Genomic DNA, 25,792 nt, shown 5'->3' with positions numbered 1-25,792 from the left:
GAGCCCCTGGGCGAGCCAGCAGGCCCAGCTGGACCGCGCGTGGGGCGGGATTGTGCTCCACAGCACGACCCTCCATTCCAGCCAGGAGGCCTCCGGGCTTGTCAGGGAGAGCTTCCCGGAGGCAGCACTAGTGCCGGGGTGTGGCCCTGATGTCTGCAACATCTGGTCAACACAAGCCTCAGATGCTGTCGAGACCCCTCCTCGGGTCGCAGGCTTGACCGTTGTCTTTGTGTCCCCACAGGTGCCTTGCAGATTGAGAGCAGCGAGGAGTCGGACCAAGGCAAGTACGAGTGTGTGGCGACCAACTCCGCAGGCACACGCTACTCGGCCCCCGCCAACCTGTATGTGCGAGGTAAGGACTCAGGCGGTGCCCAGCCCTGATTCTACGGAGCTGAGCTGCCCTCGCCGGGCTTGCTGCCCCGAGCCTTGGTGTGGACTTAGCGGGCTGCCGTGGGCCCAGTCTCTCCTCCTTTCCACCTCTTTCTGCAGCAGCCGTAGCAGCAGCAGCTCCCACTGGGCAAGCTCCTAACATCCGCCCCGACTTTGCCTTCCTCCCGCAGGCCCTTTGGGAAACAGACACTCTTGGGAGCATTTGTATCTCTTGTAGGTCCTGCCTCATGGGCCCAGAGCCCCGTGGGAGTCTAGAGCCTTCCGAGCAGACGTGCATGTGTGTGCGTGTGTGTGTGTGTGTGTGAGAGAGAGAGAGAGAGCAGGCACACGTGTGTGTGTGAACGTGTACACACCTGCCTGGTCTTCCTTGAGTGTGTCCTGCCCACCCCAGCAGGGTGGGCTCCGGGCCAGGTGTACTTGCCTTCTGACCAGGTTTGCTTGGGGCCTTCCTGGAGGAGGAGCCAGCTGTGCTTTGTCATCAGCCAGGACCCTGTGTAGGGGGTCAGGCCAAGGCAGCTTTGAGCCCCTACAGGTGAGCATCTAGTGTGTTTTAGGTGTTCCTTGCTGGGACTTCGTGGATCCCACACTTTTGCAAGTCCGGGTACCCAGCAGAGAGGGTCTGGGGACTGTTTTTGGCCTGTTCAGTCTGTTATGCTCACAGCCCCAGGGGAACCAAAGCTGGCCACCTACCCCTTCCTGAGAACACTGGGTTTTGTGTGCACGGTGTCCAGGAGGGGCTAGGCGCCCCTCCTACCCCTGCCATCCCCCCCCACTTAACCCTCCTGCACAGATGGGCATCATTAAAAGTGAAACCGTCTCCACTCCGGGGATTTGTAAAGGAAAGTGGATGCAGTTTCCTTGCAGTGATGATTTCATCATGCTAAGTGCATACTGCAGCTTCGCAAAGGGTGTCGTCTGCCTGTCCGCCCAGGGCCAAGCCTGGGGCACGGCAATGGCAGTGGCCTGTCCCACTCTTCGGGGCCACGTGGTCAGACAGGGCAGAGAGAATTAAGCCATCAACCCACGTGCTTATTGAGGGGCTGTGATGTGTCAGGGCACAAGATCCCGAGAGGCCACAGGTGATGGGCAAATTGTGCTTCAGAGACTGGTTGATGCCTCATTGGAATTAGGGGCATGGGACGGGAGGTCCCCACTGGTCCCCTTCGCAGCTCTTCTGCTCTTCGAGGCTCCCCTGAGCTGACCCAGGGCCTGTCTTAAGGAGCAGCATCAGGGCATGGAGGCCAGGAGCGTGCAAGCCACCCAAATGGCCAAGATGAGTGTTGTAAATTGCACAGCCTTCCCCCACCCTGCTTCAGGCAGAGCTTCTGACCAGTGCACAGGGCCCTGATGCGTCCCCTCTGAGAGGAGCAGCTGGATCAACCCTCCTCAAAGACCTGCCTCCTCCCACCCGGACCACTACCCCTGCTGTGTGGGCCTGACCAAGCACTTCTTCCAAAAGACCATAACCTCGAGAATGTGGAGGCTCCGGGCCTCGGCAACAAAGTCCTTCACTGCGTGTGGCTGCACCAGGGAGAGGAGAGGCGCGGCAGAGCCGCTGTGTATGCCAAGCAAGCTGCACGGGTGCGGCCAGATGGGCACGTTTCCTGGGGCAGAGGTGCAGAGGCCGTCCTGAGGCAGGAGAAGGCCCAGACCCAAGGTGGATGGACTGGGCATCGTCGTCTTGGCTGGGCAGAGTTCTCCAAAGTCACCATCACACCAGCCTTAGCCCTGAGGCAGGACAGTGGGTCTCTTTGGATGAGCTGAGCTCGGCTGCTGCTGTAGCTGGTGGCTCAGGCACCGACCAGGAGGCTCTTACCTGCAGCCCCTCTTACCCTTCTCTGTGGGGACCCCACTGTCTACACGTGGTGAGCTCAGGCAGGACTCTGGCCCATCCCGCCTTCCACCAGGTCTTCCTGAACTGCCTTCCTGGGCCCATTTCCACAGGCCTTTTGGGCAGGGAATGTAGGGGTTCCTTTAGTTCTAGCCCCACTTGCTAGGGATTCTGAAATAGGGTGTCCCAACCCCACTTGCCTTGTCTCTCCCTCTCTCTGACACATGCACACACACACACATTCCTGTGGGCCCTGGTGTCTAAGGGCCTGTTCTAAGTCTGTCCCTAGGACCTGCCTCATAACCAGGCCCCACCTGAATCTGTGCCTGCCCTGCTTTGCAGAGAGCAGTTTGCCCTGTAGCCCCAGGACAGGCCTTACTGTGGACTTCTAGACACCTAGAAAGCCCTGCTTCTAGGACCCTGGCCTCTAGGGTCCACCCCCTCCTCATCACGGTCCTGGTAAAGCCCCTGCTTTCTGCCCCCAGCAGTGCTGAGGGCCCATCAACCCCAGCCCCTCTGGCACAGCCTCTGCGGTGCTGGCCACGAATTCTGTATCCTGAACCCTGCTTGTGGGTGGTCCATGCATGGAGAAGCCCCCAGTGCTGGCCTGCCCACTGGCCTGTGCCCCGCTGCCTCCCAGCCAAGTGGCAGCCACTGGGAGGCCCCCACTGGGCTCCAGCCATCAGGAACCTCAGCATCCGGTTCAGTGTGGATTCCAGCTCCATTGACATTTGGGGCCCAGTAACCCTTAGCTGTGTGGGGCTGTCCTGGGCGTTGTGGGATGTTTACTGACCCACTAGGTGCCCGTAGCACCCCCTTGTCACAACTCACAGTGTCTCCAGAGCTTGCCCAGTGTCGCTTGGGGGAATCCTCCTCCCCCTGCCGTGAAGAAACACTGCTCTGGATGGACAGCCTCGCGCTGGCTGTCGTCTCCATCCGTCTCTGACTGCCGTCTGCCGTGCCCACGGGGCCTGAGGCCGTGTCTCCTCCTCGGATTTGGCTTCAGTGTCCACCTCACGTCCCTCTGTCCCCCAGACTTGGGGTTCCCATTGTCTCTCTGAGACCTTAAGTTGCTGCATTTCATGGGACCGTGCATGTAATGCTCCTGGCCCAGTGCCGGGCACACAGTCCGGAGCTGCTCCCGCTGTGGGGATAGCAGTGTTGGGCCTTCATCACCCAGTTTCGTCTGACTTTGCTCACAATTGCCTGCAGCTCCACCCACAGTCTAGTCGGCCCACGCCTGCTGGGTGGACCAACCTCTCTCCGTCCGACTCCCTCCCCCAGTGACTGACTCACTCCTTCCATCCACAGCGTCTCTCTCCTCCAGCTCTTAGGACACACAGCTGCCAGGCACCGGGGAGGAGCCACGCCTCCCGCAGAGCCTGGCCTACCTGCCCCCACCCTTCCCCCTTCTCTGCAGGGACCTGGCCGCTGGGCCACAGCTGTCTCTAAGCAGGGCGATGGCTCCACGGCCTTTCTCCCTACAGGCTCCCAGACCAGCTGTTCACGCTCTGGTGCCACACAGCGTGGGGCTGCCTCAAGGTGGCGGGGTTCTAGTGGCCCGTGCGCCTTGGTGGGTTTGTGGGCTGGGTGGGCCCTGACCCCAGAACCCAGCTCACTGGGTCTGTCCGAGCCTTGAGGTGTGCGTGAGGCATGGGGGCCTGCCTGTGCCCCGCTCCCGCCCCTCCCTGTCCCACCCTTGGCACCTAGTGCCTGCCAGCGGGACGCAGCCCTGTCCGCCGTGTCCTCCATGAGTCCTGAGTCTTTTGTGAGCGGCGTGGTCCGCGCGCACCTGCGGGCACATGCGTGTGCGTGGGGCACGAGAGTCTTGTCTCGTTTCCGTGCTGTGTGGGCAGATGAAGGTTGGCCTGTTTTTACTCTCTGTGTTTCTCCTTGTCTTTTTTTATTTCCTCCTCATCCTCATCGCACTCTGCCATCAACCCAAACTCTCATCTCTCAGATCAGCGAGAAGGTTGGTCCTTTTCACTTCTTATCCATCTACAGTTCGCCCATCGACGGGATGCTCCCGTCCGTAGGGAACGGCGGGCTCGGTCAGCTCCTCAGGCCCCAGTCAGGCCTGCCCGCCCATTGGGCTCTGCGCTCCACTGTTTGGGCGGCAGGCGGGCAGGACCAGTGGTGGGTGGGCAGGCCCCCCTGCCCCGCATGTTTCTGCTGCTTGGGTCCCTGACACCCCACGTGTCTGCATGTCCCCTTAGCTGGGCTCCCCTGCTGGGGAGGTCAGGTGGGCATGGTGCATGGCACGAGACTGGTCCCTGCCTTTGTGCCCAGGCCAGGCCAGCTCTCTGCTCCAGGTGGAGCTCAGGAGTGGTTGTGGGAGCAGTAAGAGCTGTAGGGCTTTACACATACCTGTGGAGCCTTCTACAGTCCCCCTCACCTAAAATCCACGTTTGTCCAAGCTCAGTCGAAACCGCTGGGAAGACGAAGGGCAAAGGCTAATGGAGAATGAGCTCACCCCTCAAGATCCTGCAGCACAGGGCGAAAGTCCTACAGAGTCTGTGCTGTCCTTGAGCCCCTCTCCCAGGCTGGATGGGCAACAGCCCTGCTCTGCCTACTGAGTTTAGGGTCCGGGGCGCTGGGTGGGGGGGCGCCATCTTGGCTCACTGAGGAAGTCCCCCAGGGACTTGTCTTTTCCGTCTCTAATCAGATCCAAATGAGGGTCTTCCCACCTGCCCCAGGCCCTTCTCTCTGCCCAAGCCCCCCAGACAGCTGGCACTTCCTCAGCCCCATGCTGGGTGCTGGGCATTCAGAGCAGGAGCTCACACCTGACTGAACGGTCAACTTCCATTTAGGGAGGCCCACGTGGGAGCCTGCAAGAGGCCCTGGCCCAGCCGCAGTTTGGGGAGCGCTTCTTAGAGACTCCAGCAGCCCATTCCAGAGCAGTCTCACACCCCCGGGGCCAGGCCTCTACCTCCTCCAGTCCTGGGACCAGCAGTAAGGGCTAGCGGTCCTGTGTCACATGGTCTGAGTGGTCAGAGGAGGTCCTCCTGTCTCCTGGGCTTTGGGCTAAGCCCCAGGGAGCAGACCCAGGCCACCTGGTCCCCTGTTGCATTCTCTCTGCGGCTTGAGTTTCCTCCGCGAGGGAGAGGGAGCCAGCCGGGAGGAGGGCTGTGGCCTCGGCTCAGATATCAGCCCCGAGCATCCATCCATATGCACTCCTGAGCTCTGGGGCATTTCAGTTACACCATTTCGCTGACCGGGCAGATCTGCCGGGTCGGTTCAGAAAACAGTCATCAGCAGAGAGAGCCCAGCCTGCAGCCGCCTACCCCTGCACCCCTTCCCCCACCCTCCTAGTCCCTTGTCCCTTCTTCTCTCCGTCTGTGGTCCCACCAAAAATAAGCATGTACACAAATCTTTAATGGGAAGGCATAAATGAGTTTCTAAATATTCCAGGGGGATTTGCCTGGCTGGTAATTTGTTTGGCGCTGATAATTCCATCTTAACATTTTTCCAGCTTTACTTAAAACTGTGTGCCGAGTATGCCGGCATTTAATTACTGCTCTGCGGCAGCCACAAGGTTATTTATTAAAGAGTTATTTTATCTTGATACAGTGGATCCTGCCCCTTATCCCCTCCTGAACGCTGTGTTATTTTCATCAGAGAAATTTCCGTGAGTAAATGCAGATTGCGGGGCTGCCTGCCCCCGCGGTTAGGCTGTCACCCCACTGAATGCTGATGCCTCCAGGTGCCACTCCGCCCTGTCATAGCGGGTTGTCAGCTCCAATTATGAGACTTAAAAGTTACAGCTGGAATATAATCCAGCAATGGCAAGACCCTGTTTTGGAAATTGTCTATAGAATGTCAGCTCTGAGGATGCCCAGGGAACGGTAATAGACCGGCATTGTTGGAGCTCAAGATTAGACCCTAGTGCATTTTTCCCCGGCTCTGGTTTTTCCTTCCCTGCTGTTGCTTCTGTCAATAGACCGAGTCCCTGGCGAGTCCTGCCCCTTTGGGAGGCCTTGTGTCTGTGACAGCGGGAGGAGTGGCGGTGGGACTGTTGCAGGGAGACGCCAGCCACCCCTGGATCTTGGGATGGGGGTGGCCATCCAGGCAGGTCCCAGGTGCGGGCCCGCATGGTCACTCGGGGTCCCAGGAGGTAGTCTCTCACCTCTGTTGCCCCCACCCTCCCTCTGTGGACCTACCCTGACCTCCCTCACACTGTGGGGAAGATGAGTCTGAGCTGTGGGAAACTGCGTCCAGGCTCCTCGTGTGTGGCTGTGTATCCCTGTGAAAGCATGAAGGGTGGCACCCTGGCAGGGTGTGCCTTCCAGGAGTCCCTGGGCTTGAGGCCCTTGCGTGGTGCTAGGGATGACCCCAAGGGTCACATCTGACCTCTCACTCACCTTAGCCCCTGGGCTTCTCCCTTCCACCAGCATCTAGGAGGGAGAAAATTAAAATAAAAACAGGGCTTCCCTGGTAGCGCAGCGGTTGAGAGTCTGCCTGCCGATGCAGGGGACACGGGTTCGTGCCCCAGTCCAGGAAGATCCCACATGCCGCCGAGTGGGTGGGCCCTTGAGCCATGGCCGCTGAGCCTGCGTGTCCGGAGCCTGTGCTCCATCCGCAACGGGAGAGGCCACAGCAGTGAGAGGCCTGCGTACCGCAATAAATAAATTAATAAATAAATAATAAATTAATAAATAAATAAAATAAAAACTCTTCTCGATGTTGGTTCCCAAAGGGCCTCCGTTTCCTGGCAGTAGCACAGAAAACCCTGTTCTCCGGGACTATTTGAGTTAAAGCCCAGTCAGTTTCCTGCACTGCTTAGCTTGGGACCCAAGGTTTATCGGCCAAGGACCTACTTCCTTCTCCTGGGGCTCTTTGTCCTTATGTCCAGGGACCTGATCAGGTTCCAAGATTCTGCCACTGACCACAGTCAGGCTTGCAGCTGTGACCTGACACAGGCTCAAGGCCCATCCTCATGTCAACTGGAAAGTGTCTTCTCCTGGCAGCCTCGGCTGACCCAGAAGCTTCTTCGTGGAGCCTCCTAGGTCTCTCTTTTCAGCCCTGTGAGCCGGGTCTCAAAGGGACGCGAGCTTTTTCATCCCACAGACCTACTCTAGTACGTGTATAAACTCAGGCACGTCCCCGAAGTGTCAGTCTTCAGTCAGTTCCCCCCGTCTGTAACTGGGAGGTGCTAGCATCCACAGTGTGGAAACCTGCAGCATATAGGAGGTGCTCAACAGTGGTCTCCTTCCCCCAAACCCATTTGGATGCGTATGAACAAGGAGGAGGCGGGGCAGCCACTGGCTGAGAGGAGAGTCTTCACTTAGTCAAGACTGCTGTACCTTTCTGCTCGAGGCAGGGCTGTGCCTTCACCGGCAGCCCTGCCTCTCCTCCGTGGCCTGCCCCCCAGGCTCAGTGCCAGAGCCCAGGGAGTGCCTGCACCATGTGCGTGCCTCCCAGCCTCACCCTTGTGCCATCTGCAGCGAGTGCTCAAAGGAGGCTCTTTGTCGTGGCTGCTTCCTGCCAGCCACGTACCCGGGATCCACCTGTTCCCTGCTGCACAGCACTGCAGCACAGGTAGAGACCTGTGACGTGCTGTTGTCATTCAGTGTAGACTCCCAGCTTTAGGACCGCTGACAGAAGCCCACTACTGTCAGCTTAATCGCAACAAGAAAACTTCTGTCTTTACAAAACTAAAAACGTAGAAGCAGACTTGGTGTCAGGCAGGCCTGGATCCAGATATTTGAAGGGTTTGGTTGGGCATTCGTCTGATAGTTTTCACAGCAGTCCGAAGGCTCGCTCTTGTTAGCCAGATCTGGGTCATATACCCCAAGAACCGAGAGTGGGGGCTGAGATGGTTCTCCTAAGATGAGGATGCCAATTCTAGGGGGAGGCAGAACGCTAGACACCCACGGGACACGCTGAGAGCCCAGTGAGCCTGGGGCACAGAGGGAAGTAGACCCAGCCCCTGGTGGTGGTCATGCCCGGCCCGCTGGGGCACTGGCAGTGCTTCGGTTCTGTCTGGAGGCCTTGGAGTCGAGGCAGGGGCTGAGGAAGGTATAGTCTGGGCTGAGGAGTCCTTTAAAACTCCACGCGGGAGATTTTAACATGGGGGTGATATGAGCAGATTTGGATTTGTGCCAGCTGTTTGTGGAGGGCCAGTTACGGGATCGGGGGCCCAGAGGGCGCCAGCAAGGCAGGAGGAGCAGAGGAGAACCTGGTACAGGAATCCAGGGAAGGATGGTGGCTTGGACTTTGGAGGTGGCAGTCACCTGTGGACTTGCGGAGAAATTAGCGTTTGAAAGATATTTTAGGCGGTGCATTAGCAGGACCTGGTGATCTGCTGGACGTCTGGTCTGTGGGCTGCCACTCTGACCCCTGTGTAGCGAGGTCATAGGTCGGGCCAGGTGGTATCTGCAGTTACTTCGAGCTCTGATTCTGTGCTTTGGGGCCGTGCGAGCAGCAGTCTGGCACTTGTGGCAGAGGTGCTCTCGATGTAGCACCATGGGTCCTCCGCATGCCTGGGCTCCCCAGCAAGGGCCCTCAGAGACCCACACTCGGAGTGGTCCCCTCTGGCCTCTTAGGCTCGCTGCCTGCCTTCTCCAGCCCCGTGTGTAGGGCTGCCCAGGAAGGACACACCCCAGCCTCTGCCCACCAGCTGCATGCCCCGCCTGCATGCCAAGCATGCCTGCCCACGGCTAGGTCTTGCCTGCCTTCCCTCCCTCTGCATGTTCCGAAAGTCTGTGCCGAGCTCGCGACTTTGGCAGGGGGGTGGGGGTTCCTGGCTGCACCTTGAACTGAGAGGCTCAGAACAGCTTCTGACCCGGGGAGCCCAAGGCCGGAGGCCGTGGCCAGGCACAGCCACCCTCCCCCTTGAGATCCTCATTCATTGGTGCTGAAGGCCGTCTGCTTGGCACCCTCATCATGTTACTGCCATCGTCATGCCCATCCTGCCCGCGGACCACGTCCCTGGCCCGCCCCGAACCCAAACCCCTGCCCAGTCCCTCCTGGAGGCCGCCCCTACTCCTGGGTTCTCAGACTGTGCCTTGAGCATGGCTGAGGTCCTGGCAGGTGGTCATGCCACTGCCCTCATCTCTTCCCCTGGGACCGTGGTCTGGAGGTGGAGGCAGTGGCTCGAGAGAGGGTGGCCGTGTCACTTCCAGGCTGACCCTCTGCCCTGCCCCACTCATGCTCTGAGGACCCTCCACCCTGGGATGCCTGGATCTCTTTCACTAGTGCCCCAGCTAGCCCCTCTGGAGACCCCTGGGGGGTCAGGAGCAGGTAGGGGCGGGCACTGGAAGGCGACCTGGGATGTGGCCCTGACAAGGCCTTGCAGTGAATCCCTGTGTGACCCTGGGCCTCAGTTTCCTAGGCTGTACAATGGGAGCTTGGTTGTGGAATCTCTCGTGTTCCAGACAGTCCCTGAGAGCGGGGTGGGAGGTGGTCAGCCGGGACCCAGGGACTCCGCCCCTCCTGTCTCTGAGGTGGGCTTGGCTCTGATGAGAGGGGCTTCCTGGATGAGGGGCCCCTGCGCTTGCATCCCCCCACGTGTCCTGCCCCGGCTGTGAGTGCCTCTCTCCCTCCTCCCGCAGTGCGCCGCGTGGCTCCTCGTTTCTCCATCCCTCCCAGCAGCCAGGAGGTGATGCCGGGCGGCAGCGTGAACCTGACGTGCGTCGCCGTGGGTGCACCCATGCCTTATGTGAAGTGGATGATGGGGGCCGAGGAGCTCACCAAGGAGGATGAGATGCCAGTCGGCCGCAACGTGCTGGAGCTCAGCAACGTGGTGCGCTCCGCCAACTACACCTGCGTGGCCATCTCCTCGCTGGGCATGATTGAGGCCACGGCCCAGGTCACCGTGAAAGGTGAGTGCCACTGGTGTGCCTGCCGTGGCCCGTGGCCTTCCCTGTAGCAGGGGACGTGGCAGGCGAGTGTGGCTGCCGAGGCACAGGCAGGGCTGAGGGTCGTTGCTCTCCTGGTGCCCGGCCTCGGGGTCCTCCTGGCCCTTAGTTGGTGGAGGGAGGGGCTTCTGTCAGAAATTATCTTAATCCTTATAGCTAACTGGTGTTGGGTCCCTGGGGGCAGACGCTGTGCTGGTTAGTAAGCAAAGATTATTTTGTTCAGGTGGTGTCACGCTTGGAGATAGGTGCTCTCATTGTCCCAATTTTATTTTTTAAGTTAGGAAACTGAGGTGCAGGGTCACACGGAGGTAAATGATGGAGCAGGGACTTGAACCCTGGGCGTCTGATTCCACCGCACACCACTCTAACCACTACATAGCACCAGGCCCTCGGCTTTACCAGCCTCCTGGCAAGAAGGATGGGAAACAGTAGAAGGAGGGTGGGTTCTCCCCGCCCGGAGCCCTGGGACAGGCGCATGTAGAGCAGACTCCTTGGGGTGTCCTGCTTCCACTCTCCCTTCCAACACACCCCCATTCTGCAGCTGGAATCATCTTTTTCAAAAGGTAAAAAAAGCAGGATCACGTTACCCCCTTTAAAGAAAGGGAGAAGCACCTTCCAGTGGCTTCCGGCTGCTTTTAGGATAAAGACCAGGATCCTCACTGCCATGCACCGAGCAGGCTGACAGTCCTCAGTTTCGCCGTGCCCGCACCCCTCCCTTGCCGTCGCTGGCTCCATCTCACTCTCCAGGTCTCAGTTCTGTGAATCTTTTCCCGATCACCCCATCCAGGAACACCCCTGGAGTTTTCTCCATCTCAGCACCCTGCTTTCTGCTGTCTTTACCCATACCAGAACCATGATTATCAACTCACTGATCGTTTCTCTCTTAACGCTGGAGTGTAAACCCCACGAGGCAGGGACGTGACCGTGTGACAGTGTGTCCTCAGCCCTAGCACAGTGCCTGGCACAGGGTCGGCACTCAGTATTATTTGTTGAGTGATTGGTTGTGGACCTGGGACCTCACCTTCAGTTTGAGCCAAGCCACGTGGTCTGTGGGGCCAGTAGCCCGTCACTCTTTCTCAAATCCAGGGCCATTCCCTAAGGAAGTCCCTCTCCCAGCCCCTGTTACACATTCTTGCCAGTGGAGGAGCCCAGACATGCTGCAGAGGCAGAGATCTCTGCTCCCCAGCCTGTGTGCCTCCCATCTGCATGGGGCGCGGGCAGGCCCCCTCTGGGTCTGTTTGTTAGATGAGTTACCAGGGCTGATGTGAGGATCCAGGGAGTCCTAGAAGTGACTTGGGTAGACAGTGAATGACCCAAGGCCACCAGCCCCCACTAAGTGAACTCAGAGGTCACCAAGGGCCTTCCAGGCCATTCTTCAGGGTGGGCTGTGGGGCTCAACCACACTCCGGTTGGATGAATCCCAAGGGCAGGGTTGGCTTCTAGAGTCATGACCTCAGGAAGCCCTGAGCTTTCCACTTTGTCCCCAGCTCTGCCGAAGCCTCCGATTGACCTTGTGGTGACAGAGACAACTGCCACCAGTGTCACCCTGACCTGGGACTCTGGGAACTCAGAGCCCGTGTCCTACTACGGCATCCAGTACCGTCCAGCGGGTGCAGAGGGCCCCTTCCAGGAGGTGGACGGCGTGGCCACCACCCGCTACAGCATCGGCGGCCTCAGCCCCTTCTCGGAGTACGCCTTCCGCGTGCTGGCGGTGAACAGCATCGGGCGCGGGCCCCCCAGCGAGGCCGTGCGGGCGCGCACGGGGGAGCAGGCGCCCTCCAGCCCCCCGCGCCGCGTGCAGGCGCGAATGCTGAGCGCCAGCACCATGCTGGTGCAGTGGGAGCCGCCTGAGGAGCCCAACGGCCTGGTGCGGGGCTACCGTGTCTACTACACCCCCGACTCCCGCCGCCCCCTGAGCGCCTGGCACAAACACAACACGGACGCCGGGCTCCTCACCACCGTGGGCAGCCTGCTGCCCGGCATCACCTACAGCCTGCGCGTGCTGGCCTTCACCGCCGTGGGTGACGGCCCCCCCAGCCCCCCCATCCAGGTCAAGACACAGCAGGGAGGTAGGCGCTGGCCGGCCGGGCAGACTTGGGGTGGGCAGGGCTGGGCGGCGCCTCCTCCCTCAGCCGTGAGCTTGGGGCCCGTGTCCGCCCACACGGCCACTGGGGAAGGCGGGGTGGGCGTGGGGGTGAGACCCTGACTTCCCCTGCCTCCGTCCCCTGGGTGCCCCTGCCCTCGGGGTGACTGGCGAGGCTGACGGCGCCGGGCACGGGGTGTTGCAGTGCCCGCCCAGCCCGCGGACTTCCAGGCCGACGCGGACTCCGACACCAGGATCCAGCTCTCGTGGCTGCTGCCTCCGCAGGAGCGGATCATCAAGTACGAGCTGGCGTACTGGGCGGCAGAGGACGCGGGCCAGCAGGTGAGCGCTCAGCAGGGCCAGAGGCAGCAGGGCTCTGCCTGGTCCTTGGCGATCTGTGATGGGCTCACCCAGGCAGGCTCTTCTCGATTTCTGTGGTTGTGTGGGCACAGCCCCTTGAGGCTCTGGGGCCCACGTGGCCTGTGTGCTTCTGTAGTCTTTGTCACCCCTGTGCCAGGGACAAAGGTCCTAGGTCTGTCCTGGGTCTCGTAGGCTCTGTGGCTCACGTGGCTCCAGTAGAGCCCAAAGGTTCCCTGGGGCCACGTGTCCCTGGTGTTCCCATGGCCATGTTGTCGGTGAGGTGCCCTTGCGCTGTCCAGGTGGCCACGTGGCAGGGAGCCAGCCATGCAGCCACGGTGGGTCCCCAGGGATCAGCTTCAGCCCATGTTGGGGGTGACCTCTGAGTGACCTTTCAGGTCAGGGCAGTCGGTGAGTGCTCCTTGCTCTTCCAGCACAAGGTGACCTTCGACCCCACGTCCTCCTACACTGTAGAGGACCTGAAGCCCGACACCCTGTACCGCTTCCAGCTGGCTGCCCGCTCCGAGATGGGGGTGGGCGTCTTCACCCCCACCATTGAGGCTCGCACAGCACAATCCAGTGAGTGTCTCCCGGGGCCACTGTCTGCTACGGCTGGGCGGGACACGGACACACACATACCCCTTCCCTTCGACCAGGTGGGTGGTCAGATCTGCTGGGCCCTGGGCTCAGTCTGGACCCCAAGTGAGGGGCAGGTAAGTGCCCTCTAGTCTGCATCCAGGCGGCTGCTGCCCTCGCTGCTCCCTGCCCGACTCCTGCCCTCCCTCAGCCCCACCCCCCGCCCAGGTAAGTTCTATGTCTCTGATTCGTCTCCTCTTCCCACCCGGTCTGTGCTGGTCACACTAGCCCCCTGGGCCACCCTCAGTGGAGGGACCGCTGTGCTCACTGTGTCCCAGACCAGCTTTGGTGGGCGTCTTCCCTCCCCATATCCCCACATCTCATCTCCCTGTTACCCATATTCCTACCTCTTGCCCCCCCTCCATGAGAATCTGTGTGAGCCACGCAGTCACACTGAGCCAGCTGCACACAGGACAGATGAGACCGTGTGACCCGCGTTGGGACTGTGTGGCCACCCGTGTGTTGGACTGTCCGTGAGGCCATGTGTGAGCCTACTTTGTGGCGCGGTGTGTTCCTGTGTTCCTGTGTGAGTGAGACTCTGATGCCGTGGGTGTGTGCACGTTCGAGCAGCTAGCTGCAGCACCTGAACGTGTATGTCACTGTGATCGGGTCTATGTGGGATCCAGCGAGTGTGTCTTGGGGTGTCTGGGATCTCTGCAGCTGTCCCAGTGACAGACCGTGAGCCCACAGGCTGTCTGGTCACGTGGCCACAGTGGGCCACTGTCTGTGAGGCTGTATGTGATAACGGGGCCATGTGTGTGTGGCTGGTTGGGATCATGGCATTGAGACAGTGAGCACATGTGATGACATGTGATGGTCTTCTGAGGCTGTCCATGTCACATGGGACTGTGTGAATGTGCCATGTGTGACCCGACGTTCATAGGTTCATTCCATAAGCACCTGCCATGCTCCTGTTAGGGGCCCATGCACACTGCAGGGCCAGCAGCACAACCCTGACACAGCCTCTGCCCAAGGCGGTCCTAGTCTAGTGGGGAAGACAGATATTAAGCCCACAGTTATCCAAATGAGCTTTTAATTATATTTGTGTAAAGTGCTGCAGAGGAGACAGCGGAGAGGTGACAGGAACCTCATCTGATTTGAAGGGTCGAGGAGGGCTTCCTTGGGCGACACAGAAGCCCCATGCAGGGGGTCAGCAGGTGCAAAAGACCAAGAAGCAGGAAGGCACTTGGTTGTGGTCAGGGACGAGCAACTGGCCAATGTGGCTGGAGCAGCCGCCAGACCACAGCATTCAGGGCCTCGGGGACAGAGGACAGGCAGGAGGGGGCTGCCTGCCTACCGCGTGCAAACGCACAGACCAGCCCGACAGGACACCGGAGACCAGTGAAGGGGTTGTGCGTCAGCCTAGGCAAGAGACGACGGCTCAGGTGAGGTGATGGGGTGTATCTGAAAGCTCTCTGGGATGCCGCTGGCCAGACTTGGGGATGGGTTAGGTGTGGGGGACTGAGAGAGAGGGACACGTGGGGTGAAGCCTTGTACGTGGTGTGGAGACTTGGGAGGAGAGCGGTGCCGCTCCCTAGGACGGGAAACGGGACAGAAGCAGGTGCGAGGGGCGCACATGGTTCCCAGGCCCCCAGGCTCGGGATGCTGTGTGCCATCCAGGTGATGATGCTTGGCAGGCTGCTGGGATCCTGGCCCGGGGCTGGAGGTGGACTGTGGGAAGGAGGACCAGAGACGGGGGGAAACCCAGGAGAGGGGAGTCTTGGAGGTTGGAAGAAGAGGGTTTCAAGAAGGAGACCAGATGCTGCTGCTGAGTGATCAGGGCCAGAGGGACGCAGGCGTGTCCTCTAGGTCTAGCAATGTGGAGGGTGGACCTGGCATGAGGGGCCGAAGCTGACTGGAGTTCCACGAAGCGTGTATGAGGGGTGAGGAAGTAGAGACAGAGAGCTTAGCTGGGGGGAGGGAACACTGTAGCTGGTGCAGTCAGTGGGGGGAAGCTCTGGGGCTGAGGATGGGATGTGTCTTTTAAGATGGGGAAATCTTGAGCGTATTTAAATGCTGTTGGGAATGTGTCAACGAGGAGAAGTAAAAAATATGGAAAAGAGAAAGACGGTTGGAGGCTCGGGGTGGGGAAGAGGGCAGAGCACGGGCGATGGGAGAGATTGGCCTTGGACGGGAGGGCACCCCTCTCCCTTCCCAGGGGAGGGAAGGGGAGACTCGGAGCCGATGCAGGCTGGTGGGTTTGGTAGCAAGGGACGGAGGAGCTGCTGTTGGGAGGCTAAGGTTTACTCTGCAAAGTAGGAGATGGGGTCACTTGCTGAGAGGAAGGGAGGCAACAGGAGCTAGAGGTTTGAGGAGCGTGGAGGAGGTGGAAGGTACTTTGTATTAAGTGGCAGAGGGAGCCGGGCAGAGAGCAGAGACCGGCCGGCAGCATGGACGGCCCGGGGGAGGCCATGGGGTGCTCACAGAGTGCCAACCTGCCTTGGTGGCTTTTTCTACCCACCCCCATGCCACCTTGGAGGAGATGGGGGGTGGGTTCATTCAGAGCTTGGGACGGGCTGGGCAGGAGCTCAGAGAGGGAGGGGAATTTGGGGTGTTGGTAAGAGTGGTGAGGTTCTAAGCTGAGTATCGAGGGCAGTAAGGAGGTAGGTCAATGGATGAGGTCCCCGGGGGGGAAGAGCAGGTGCAGTGCTGGGGGCCCTGAGCAGCTGAGCTGGGCCAAGAGGTGAGGGTCTGCAAGGGGGTATTGGAGGCCACAGTTTTAGAGAGAGTGGCAGCATCTGGGGCAGGACCACAGCAGCGCAGGGGAGGAGAAAGCTCTGAAGATGAGGGGCTTGGGAGCCAGTGGATCGAGGGGCTGCTGGAGTCACCTGAGCAGGAGGTGGTGGCAGAACTCGAGATGAGAAAGCCCAGGTGATGGCAGCAGAGTCCTCAGTGGGAATAGGAGCCGGAAACATCACTGGGAACGAGGAGGGCACAGACCCACCTCCTGACACGCAAGGAGCCTGATGAGTGAGAGCCCCTCCAATGGGCACTTTCCCTTCAAACTGCCTGGGGGCCTCCAGTCTCTGCGGTTTCCTGTGGCTCAGCCGCAGACACCCTGTCGAGGCAGCCTCGCACCAGAAGAGCCATCAGGTCACTTGTCCCGGGAAGAGCGAGAGCTGTGAGCACAGCAGCTGGGGAGGGTCTCCGTGTGTGGTTGTGGGTGTGACCAGGAGTGAGGGTGGCGTGGCCCCGTGCTTGTGTGTGTCTGATGCCCTGTGCGTTGTGTGTGAGACAGTGTATGTGTGTGAGGTGCTGTATTAGAGCTGTGTGTGCGTGTGTGTGTGTGTGTGTGTGAGGCAGAGAGAGAGAGAGAGAGAGAGAGAGAGAGAGAGAGAAGAGCCTATGGTCCAGAGGGAGCCGGGCTGTCTGGCGGCAGTGGCGGTGGTAGCCTGCCTGGAGGGGCCCTGGGATAGCCATGACGCACCTGGGGAGTAGCCTGCCTGGGTGAGTTTCCCATCCTCTGTGACTGGTCGCTATGTCTCTGACCCCCACCCTCCATCTGCCTGCTTCCCCCCATTTGTCTTCCCCAGCCCCCTCCGCCCCTCCCCAGAAGGTGACGTGCGTGAGCGTGGGCTCCACCATGGTCCGGGTAAGTTGGGTCCCACCGCCAGCCGACAGCCGCAACGGCGTTATCACCCAGTACTCGGTGGCCTACGAGGCGGTGGACGGCGAGGACCGCGAGCGGCACGTGGTGGACGGCATCGGCCGCGAGCACTCCAGCTGGGACCTGGTGGGCCTGGAGAAGTGGACGGAGTACCGGGTGTGGGTGCGGGCGCACACGGATGTGGGCCCCGGCCCCGAGAGCAGCCCGGTGCTGGTGCGCACCGACGAGGACGGTAGGCAGCGCCGAGGGCAGGCGGGGGCGGGGGCCGCCGTGCCGCTGGACCCCCGCACCGGGCTCCCAGGGCCTTGGCCTCCCGGAAGCCCAGAAGGACTTGCTGTCTTCCCAGTGCAGGCTTAATGGCCCCAGCTGGGGAGGTGTAGCTTGTGGGACAACCTGTGCCCAAATCCCAGCTGCGGGGCTTCCTCAAGGCAGCTGGAGCCTTAAAAGGCTAAGGCCGAAGAGGCAGCCCACCCAAGATTTGAAAGGAGGAGGACTGGGGAGGCTAGTAGAATCACTCAGGAGAGTCACTGAGGCTCTGCCTCTCTAGACGTTGGCGTGATGTGGGGCCCAGGAGATAGTCCAGGTTGTGCTGACTTGGGGTGGTCGAAGGCCTGGTGCCCCGCCTCCACCTGTTCCCCACCTCTGCCCTCCCCACCAAGTGAGGCAGCCCTGGGCCAGAGGGGTCGCAGGGTCCCGGGCTCTTCCCCATGCCAGGCAGAGGGAGCCCTCCACGTTCCTCTCCAGGGCAGACAGTCTAAGGAAACCGCATCAGGGCCTTTCCTGGGGCAGTGGGGTGCGAAGGCAAGGCCCTGGAGCATGCTGTGCCCGGATCCATACCACGCACCTAACTTCCTTCTCCACCTGGTCCCCAGTGCCCAGCGGGCCGCCACGGAAGGTGGAGGTGGAGCCGCTGAACTCCACTGCCGTGCGCGTCTCCTGGAAGCTGCCCGTCCCCAGCAAGCAGCACGGTCAGATCCGCGGCTACCAGGTCACCTATGTGCGGCTAGAGAATGGCGAGCCCCGCGGCCCACCCATCATCCAGGACGTCATGCTGGCCGAGGCCCAGGTGTGACACCGGGAGGTGGGCGGGTGGGCGAGACCAGCATATTCTACTCGCTCTTTGGAACCCAGGTTTGCTCCCCTCTCCTACCTGCTCTCAGAGGGACTGTGACACCAAGACACCCTGCTGTTATCGGGCTAGGAAAGCGCTGAGACCAGGAGGTTAGGGCCAGGTGCCCGGAACACTCCCTCCTCTTGTCTTAGGTCTGCCTGAGCTGTGCCAGTCCGGGCTCGGCCAGCCCCGTCTGCCCTGGTGACAGTCCCAGCCTGGCAGCCACCGCTGTGGCTCAGCCACCAGCACTAGCAGTGAGGAGCACTGTCTGCACAGACCCAGGCCTCAGCCCCCTCGAGCTCTCCTTTGTGGTTTTCGGAAAGTGCATCCGCTGTCGGGCTGGGCTGTCGAGATGTACTTTCCTCCTCGGCAGCCCTCCTCCCCCAGCCCGGTGGTCATCTCCCCCGACTTGGCCCGTGGCATTGCAGAGTTCTGTGAATGGCCGGGCTGGGGTGTTGCTCTGTGCCTGGTACGCAGGGGGATGGCACAGCCCCTGATGTTTGCTCTCGAGGGCTGGGCCTGCGCCCAGTGGCACACCTCACTCTGTGCCCTTTGTCCTCAGAGGAGGAGGATTTTGCCCGTGAGCTTGGGGTGAAGTCCCTGGGCTATTCTCAGCACTGGTTGGCTACCCAGATGGAAAACCTGGGGTACTGGGAGGTTAGGCGAAGGGGCCTGAATTTCCCAGTAAGGGGTGGCTGAGCTCAGATAAGAAGCCTGGTCTCAGGATTCCTGGGAAAGGGCTGTAATTGCTACCACGAGTTACCACCCAAAATATTCCACTGAAGATTCACAATGCCTGGTGTGTCTGTGCTCAAGGGCTTTCCATCCAGAGTCGCGGCCGTGGCGGGGTAGAGCCCGACTCCCCCGCCTGTCCAGGATAGGTGCAAGCACGCATCCTGTGTTCTACGTGCTGCGCTTAGAGGTGAACTTACCCACAGGCAGACGAGGGCCTTTGTCTCTCCGGCTGCACTCAGCCCACTGCCCAGAGGGCGCCCTCTTCCTCCTCTGGCCTGCCTGGTGCTGAGGGAATGGGGTGGAGGAAGTGGGCTTTTGGACCCTCCTGCATTCCTGGGGCAGGCTGAGGGCTCTTCCTGGAGTCTCAGCGGACACACCCACCCAGAAACATCCTGGGAATGAGCTCCCTCTGGCCCCTCCTGCCCCAGGGGGCCAGCAGCACAGCTGCAGCCAGTGGGGTTCCAAAGAAGCCACTTCACTTCGGGTGCCCCCTTCTGGTCCTAAGTGGTTTGGAGGGAGCTGGGCCATAGGATGAGGGACACTGTCCTCTTGGCCACAGACAACCTGTGACAGGAGGTAAACACGAGCCCGGGCTCCAGGGAAGCCGAGTGAAGGCGGAGGGCCTGCCCTTGCAGCTCTGCCGGGAGTGGACTGTCCTGCTCCAGGCTAGGAGAAGAGCAGATGGGGCCCGGTCCCCAGCCTGGCCACAGGGCCCAGCCGTCCCCCGAGCACCTGGTCAAGGACGCCACGGCCTGTCCTTCCCCACAGCACCATCTGCTCAGTCCAGGCCCTGTCAGTTCTGAAAGAACCGTGGGGGGCGTGCCTCCACCGCTGTGTGGCCAGACCTGTCTCCTGCCACGTGTGTCTCCATCTCAAGCTTGTCTGTTTCTCCAGGTCTCTGACTCCACCTCCCGTCTCCTTTTTTATCTTAATACAACTTTATTGGAGTTTAGTTGCTTCACAACGCTGTGTTAGTTTCTGTTGTACAACAGAGTGAATCAGCCATATGCGTACAGATATCTCCATATCCCCTCCCTCTTGACTCTCCCTCCCACCCTCCCTATCCCACCCCTCTAGGTGGACACAAAGCACTGAGCTGATCTCCCTGTGCTATGCGGCTGCTTCCCACTAGCTATCTGTTTTACATTTGGTAGTGTATATATGTCCATGCCACTCTCACTTCACCCCAGGTCCCCCTTCCCCCCAACCCCGTGTCCTCAAGTCCATTATTTATGTCTACGTCTTTATTCCTGCCCTGCCCCTAGGTTCATCAGTACCTTTTTTTTTTTTTTTTTAGATTCCATATATATGCATTAGCATATGGTATTTGTTTTTCTCTTTCTGACTTACTTCACTCTGTACGACAGACTTTAGGTCCATCCACCTCACTACAGATAACTCAATTTCGTTTCTTCATATGGCTGAGTAATACTCCATTGTGTGTATGTGCCACATCTTCTTTATCCATTCATTTTGTCCCTTTCCCATGGTCTGTTTTTCCTTCCTCTCTCTGTTTCTGTCTCTCCCTCTCCCTGACAGTGTTTTTGTCTGTCTCGTTCTCTTCTCTTTCCTGTCCTCTAATCCCTTCCATCCTCTCTCCCTCTGTTTTGCTTCAGCCTCTGTCTTTCCGTTCTTCTCTCTCACTCTCCTCCTCGTGAGCACCTCCATTCCCAGGCCTGGCTTGGACATGGCAGGATACCCCAGGCAAGGAACCTAGAGCAGCGCTGGGCCCAGCCACACCCTAGAAAGTGGCCGTGGCCAGGAGGGACAGTTGATGGCCTCCTCCCATACTTGTCCCACACTGCTCGCAAGGACTATACAAGAGAGCTTCCCAGAACAGAGGCACTGGGGCCATTGGACAGAGACCAGACCAGCACTGCGAGGGTCGCTGGGCCGGAGGACCCCATGGCACGTCTATCCTGGGGATGGCATGGACCATCTCCCTGTGCTGTGCTGGACAGCTGCCAGCCGCCAGCCCTCCAGTGCCACAGAACCTCCCTCCCTCTACCTGTCCAGCTAGTAAACCTACATGCACCATGGCCTGAAGAAGAATGTACCAAGAATGAGCAGCAGTGCCAGCCCAGAAATATGCCTTCCTACCTTGATTTTCAGGCATCCCAGGAAGGAACAGGGGTCTGAGGGCTTCCCCTTTGCCTGTGGGGCAGGGTCCAGGCTCTGAGCTTGGCACTCACGGCCCTTACCATCTTGCTGGCCATCCTGCCTGGGCCCCTTCCAGCCACGGTATAGCTCCTGCTGTTCCTAGGGCAACCCTCCTTGCCTAGGGCCACTGGCTAATCTGTCTTCCCAACTGGGATACTTTTGAGAGTGAGAGGAGACATTGTGAATAATCATACCAGGTTGGCAAGCCTAGGCCAGGACTGGCCCCGGCAAAACAGATGTACTGCCCTCGGCGTCTTCTCTCCCCTCTGCCTGAGCTGTGGAGCCCACCCCTCAAGTCTGGCAGCCTTTCCCTCGAAGTACCTCCAGGTGGCGCCCTACGACCCCTCAGTGTCAGGGAGCCCTCTCGCTCTGGCCCTCCGCTCTCCAGGTCTCACCTCCTCAGCCCTGTTGCCCACAGTTGGGCCCACACACATTTGGGCTCGTGGGGCAGGGGCTGGGATCCTTGGATGGGGAGTGGTCCTGGGTTGCCACCCCCCAGGGCACTTCAGAGGCCCGTGCCCGCCATCTGCCCTCCCTGGCCAGGCCCCTTCAGAGCCAGAGTCCTTCACATCCTGTCTCCCTTTCTCTCCCTCTCCCGCGGTCAGTGGCGGCCAGAGGAGTCCGAGGACTATGTAAGTAAGAGGTGTGCGAGCGCGGGCAAGACCTGGGTCAGGCTGGGCTCGTGGGACACTCCCCCTCCCCCGCCTTTCCTCCCAGCCTGAGCCGCCAAGATCCACAGGGCACCAGCCACGTCCAGAGAAAACTGGCGCTTAGGCATGAGCCCCGAGCCGAGCAGTGATTGGCATATCCTCTAATCCTTACTTCTCACCTGTCGAGCGGCAATTTCAGGCCTGTGTTCAAGATCGACCAGGGCCTGGCCCCTGCTCTAGCCAGATGGAGATGGAGTTAAATCCGATCCTGATCGTTAGGCCTTATTGATCCCCGGAGTGAAAAATCACCTGCTCCAGGCCCAGGCTGGGAAGGGAGTCTGGGGGCTGGGTTCCAGCATCGGTGTCTTCCGGAGCCCCAGCCCTGGGAGACCCTCCAGCCAGGGCAGGAGGGGACCTGCGAGAGGTTGGTGGCAGCTGCAGTGGCCCCACCCGAGGCTCAGAGCTGGAGGGACACCAGGGTTGGTGGTGACAGCTCTGTTCCCACTGCGTGGTGCTCCCCTCCCTTTTCCCCACTTTTCCCTCTGTGTGGTGTGGCTTGGCCTCCCGTGGTGTTTCTCGGCATGTCCAGAAATGATGCCTTGGCTGGAGATGGGCGTGTGGGCAAGGCCTGCCAAGGCAGGGGGACGCCTCCCTGGCTGACTTCTCAGGCATTGCTGGGGGCAGTGTGCTCCCCAGGGTGGGGTTTCTCTGTCCTCCTCGTCTCCCCTCCCTGGCTCAGGAAGCATTGCAGGGCGTAAGGTGCTCACAGAGCCAGTGCCTAGAGGGGAACAGGAGGGGTCCCGACTTGGTCCTGCAGGGTGGCACCCCGGCCCACCCCTCCACCTCGCTCTGTGGTGTGCGTGCACACGCGTTAGTATCTACAGGTGGCCCTCCGCCTGCTGGTGCAGGAGGAGCTGTAGGCTGCATGCATGTGTGTGCCGAGAGCCACGCAAGGTGCTCTGTGCATGCGCGGCTGTGTGCTCTGTGTGGCACACGCGCCCAGACCTCACGAGGTGTCATTCATGGTACAATGGAGCGAAGGAACAGTGTGGTACTTTGTTCTTGTCTGAAAGGAAGAGTGAGCAGACTGCCTGCCTTAGGCTTGGTGCTCCCGGCATGGGCTGGGTCCTCCTGGGCACACATCCACCTGCCTGTCCTGCCTTCTGCAGAGTCCAGCAGCTCACAGCCCCTCTCCGGGGACCTCTGGCCCTGTGTGCCCTGGGGGGCCCCGCCGGCTAACGTCCTGAGGCGGCTGGCCTGCTCTGGTCCCTCCTTGCTCTCCCGTGATGGGAATGGGCCCTTCCTCCTGCCTTAGGAAGCCGCCATCAGCGGCCTGACCCCGGAGACCGCCTACTCCATTACTGTCGCCGCCTACACCACCAAGGGGGACGGTGCCCGCAGCAAGCCCAAAATTGTCACCACCACGGGAGCAGGTGAGCGAGGGGTCGGGGACGGAGCTGAGGGGGGGGCCAAAGGGGGGGGCAGGGCCAGAGCCCAGTGCGTGGTTGTTCAGTCCCAGGCCGGCCCACCATGATGGTCAGCACCACGGCCATGAACACCGCGCTGCTCCAGTGGCACCCACCCAAGGAGCTGCCTGGGGAGCTGCTGGGCTACCGGCTGCAGTACCACCGGGCCGACGAGGCGCGGCCCAACACCATCGATTTTGGCAAGGACGACCAGCACTTTACGGTCACTGGCCTGCACAGAGGGGCCACCTACATCTTCCGGCTTGCTGCCAAGAACCGGGCCGGCCCGGGCGAGGAGTTCGAGAAGGAGATCACGACCCCCGAGGATGCTCCCAGCGGTTTCCCCCAAAACCTGCGCGTGGTAGGGCTGACCACATCTACCACGGAACTGACCTGGGACCCCCCGGTGCTGGCGGAGAGGAACGGGCGCATCACCAACTATACCGTGGTGTACCGTGACATCAACAGCCAGCAGGAGCTGCGCAACATCACTGCCGACACCCACCTGACGCTCTTCGGCCTCAAGCCAGACACCACTTATGACGTCAAGGTCCGTGCACGCACCAGCAAAGGCGCCGGCCCGCTCAGCCCCAGCATCCAGTCCCGGACCATGCCCGTGGAGCAAGGTGTGTGCTGCGGGCACGTGGCTGCGCCTGGGGACCTCTGCTCTCCTTGACCCACTGACCTCTGGCAACTGTGATCCACCAACCTCTGGTGTGTGACACTCCAATCTCTCATGTCCATGACCACTAACCTCTAGTGAAGGGGTGCCACGTTCTCGGTGTGTGACCCCTGACCTCTGCTGTCCTTGACCTACTGACCTCTGCTGTGTGACTCTCCAGTCTCTTGTGACCTTGACCCACTGATATCTTTTGACTGCATCACCACTCTTGGGTATGCAACACTAATCTCTTGGGGCCATGACGCCCTGACCTCTAGTGAACACAGCCCACTGTGCTCTGGTGTGCGGCCGCATGCTTCTGACTGAGTCCCACTGACCTGTGGTCTCTAACCTGGTGTCTGTAAGCTCCAGCTTCACCCAAGCACTTCTGGAGATCCTGACCACGGGTCCTGTGGCATCTGCCCCGCTCGGTACTCACTGCGAGGAAGAGCCGGGGCTGGGAGCTGAACTGTGTGCAGTTGAAGCTGGCGGGAGTGGGGGGTGCCTGGTCCTCTGCAGCCTTTCCTAACCCCCTGGGCCCCCGCGCGGCGTCTCTTCCTGGCCGGGAAACCTTGAGGCCCATTCACCCCAGCTACACAGCCAGAGCTGACTCCCTCCTTATATCCCAACAGTGTTTGCCAAGAACTTCCGCGTGGAGGCTGCAATGAAGACATCTGTGCTGCTCAGCTGGGAGGTCCCTGACTCCTACAAGTCAGCTGTACCCTTCAAGGTGGGTGAAGTCAGCTGCACCTGGCACACACACACTGCTGCAGTCCCTCGTTGCAGTCCCGGCCTCTGCGTGTGTGTTTGTCATGCCGGATCCCGGTGGGGCGCGGGCGCGGGCGCGTGCTCTGCCCCGCAGGCCCATGATGGGAAGCCTCACTCAGACGTGCTGCCTGCCCCCGTCCCGCACAGATTCTGTACAACGGGCAGAGCGTGGAGGTGGATGGGCACTCGATGCGCAAGCTGGTCGCAGACCTGCAGCCGAACACAGAGTACTCGTTCGTGCTGACGAACCGTGGCAGCAGTGCGGGGGGCCTGCAGCACCTCGTGTCCATTCGCACAGCCCCCGACCTCCTGCCACACAAGCCGCTGCCTGCCTCTGCCTACACAGCGGACGGCCGCTGCACTCTCTCCATGCCCCACGTGCAGGACCCCTCGCTCGTCAGGTGTGCGGACGAGGCCTCGGGGGGAGGGCAGGGCTGGCCATGCGAGCGCAGGCGATGACGGTCCCGATTCCCCCCTCTGCCCGCCCAGGTGGTTCTACATCATGGTGGTGCCCATTGACCGTGTAGGAGGGAGCATGCTGGCACCGCGATGGAGCACGCCCGAGGAGCTGGAGCTGGACGAGGTGCCTGGGGACCAGAAAGGGTAGCACTGACGACAGTCCCATTGAGGTGGTTGGCTGTGGCCCCAGGGACCACCCCCCCCCCCAAACTGGAGTCACTCTCTGATTGGCAGCCTGCCCTCATCTCTAGGGAGACAGATGCTGAGCTGGTCCGTGGGCGCTTTCAGAGAACTCCTGGAGGGCTTACAGAGACTTCCCCCAAAGGGGTTTGAGGAGGATCCCCTGGGGTGGGAAGTGGCAGAGACATCTCTCAGATCTAGAGAATCCTGGGCCCTGTAAGCTTCGGAGTCCGCAGGGTCTGGAGGCCGCAGAGGGGCTAGAGTGGAGTCCCAGCATGTTTGGAATCTGCCATCCTCTTCTCGCAGTGGTGTGCAGCCAGCCCTCTCAGGTTAGGCTGGGGCAGGATACCCAGAGGGCCCCTTCTTATCAGGTTGGCTAGGAGGAGGGGCATTGCTTTGTCTGGCATTCAGCATGATTCTACAAGGACTCTGAGTCAGGCCAGGCTTGAGCCCCTTACGTGGAAGGTGAGCCTAACCTCATCCCAGGGGGCGTATGTCCCAGGCCCCGGGCCCAGGAGCATGTGCTCCAAGGCCCCTGCGTGACTCCCGTCCTCTGCTCTGTCAGCTTCTGGAGGCCATCGAGCAGGGCGGTGGGGAGCTGCGGCAGCGGCGGCAGGCAGAGCGGCTGAAGCCATACGTGGCCGCTCAGGTGGACGTGCTCCCTGAGACTTTCACCCTGGGGGACAAGAAGAGCTACCGGGGCTTCTACAACCGGCCGCTGTCTCCAGACCTGAGCTACCAGTGCTTTGTGCTTGCCTCCCTGAAGGAACCCGTGGACCAGGTCTGCCTAAGGCCCAAGCCCTGACCACACACACCCCAGGCCAGTCTCAAACACCCCA

The 25,792-nt window shown here is 60.6% G+C and overlaps 1 protein-coding gene across 5 annotated transcripts in view; it reads left to right on the top strand.

Annotated features, from left to right (window-relative positions):
* The window catches only part of PTPRF (protein tyrosine phosphatase receptor type F), a 116,422-nt gene that overhangs the window by 74,636 nt on the left and 15,994 nt on the right, over positions 1-25,792 (top strand). For 2 of the 5 annotated variants that reach the window (XM_029228138.1, XM_029228137.1), the window contains exons 7-20: positions 242-352; positions 9,775-10,044; positions 11,568-12,149; positions 12,369-12,505; positions 12,955-13,099; positions 16,690-16,995; positions 17,636-17,829; positions 21,375-21,401; positions 22,735-22,852; positions 22,933-23,511; positions 24,179-24,276; positions 24,462-24,715; positions 24,804-24,897; positions 25,519-25,734. In XM_029228138.1, coding sequence (XP_029083971.1) covers positions 242-352; positions 9,775-10,044; positions 11,568-12,149; positions 12,369-12,505; positions 12,955-13,099; positions 16,690-16,995; positions 17,636-17,829; positions 21,375-21,401; positions 22,735-22,852; positions 22,933-23,511; positions 24,179-24,276; positions 24,462-24,715; positions 24,804-24,897; positions 25,519-25,734 — 3,131 coding nt within the window. The remainder of the gene's footprint in view (positions 1-241; positions 353-9,774; positions 10,045-11,567; positions 12,150-12,368; positions 12,506-12,954; positions 13,100-16,689; positions 16,996-17,635; positions 17,830-21,374; positions 21,402-22,734; positions 22,853-22,932; positions 23,512-24,178; positions 24,277-24,461; positions 24,716-24,803; positions 24,898-25,518; positions 25,735-25,792) is intronic. The other 3 variants (XM_029228139.1, XM_029228140.1, XM_029228141.1) reach the window with 3 other exon arrangements.

The sequence above is a fragment of the Monodon monoceros genome, unplaced genomic scaffold, assembly GCF_005190385.1.
Source record: "Monodon monoceros isolate NGI ecotype Baffin Bay Population unplaced genomic scaffold, NGI_Narwhal_1 Super_Scaffold_18, whole genome shotgun sequence".
NCBI classification, from domain to species: domain Eukaryota; kingdom Metazoa; phylum Chordata; class Mammalia; order Artiodactyla; family Monodontidae; genus Monodon; species Monodon monoceros.
Note: the sequence above shows the minus strand (reverse complement) of the source record. Positions and strands in the feature narration are given on the sequence as shown.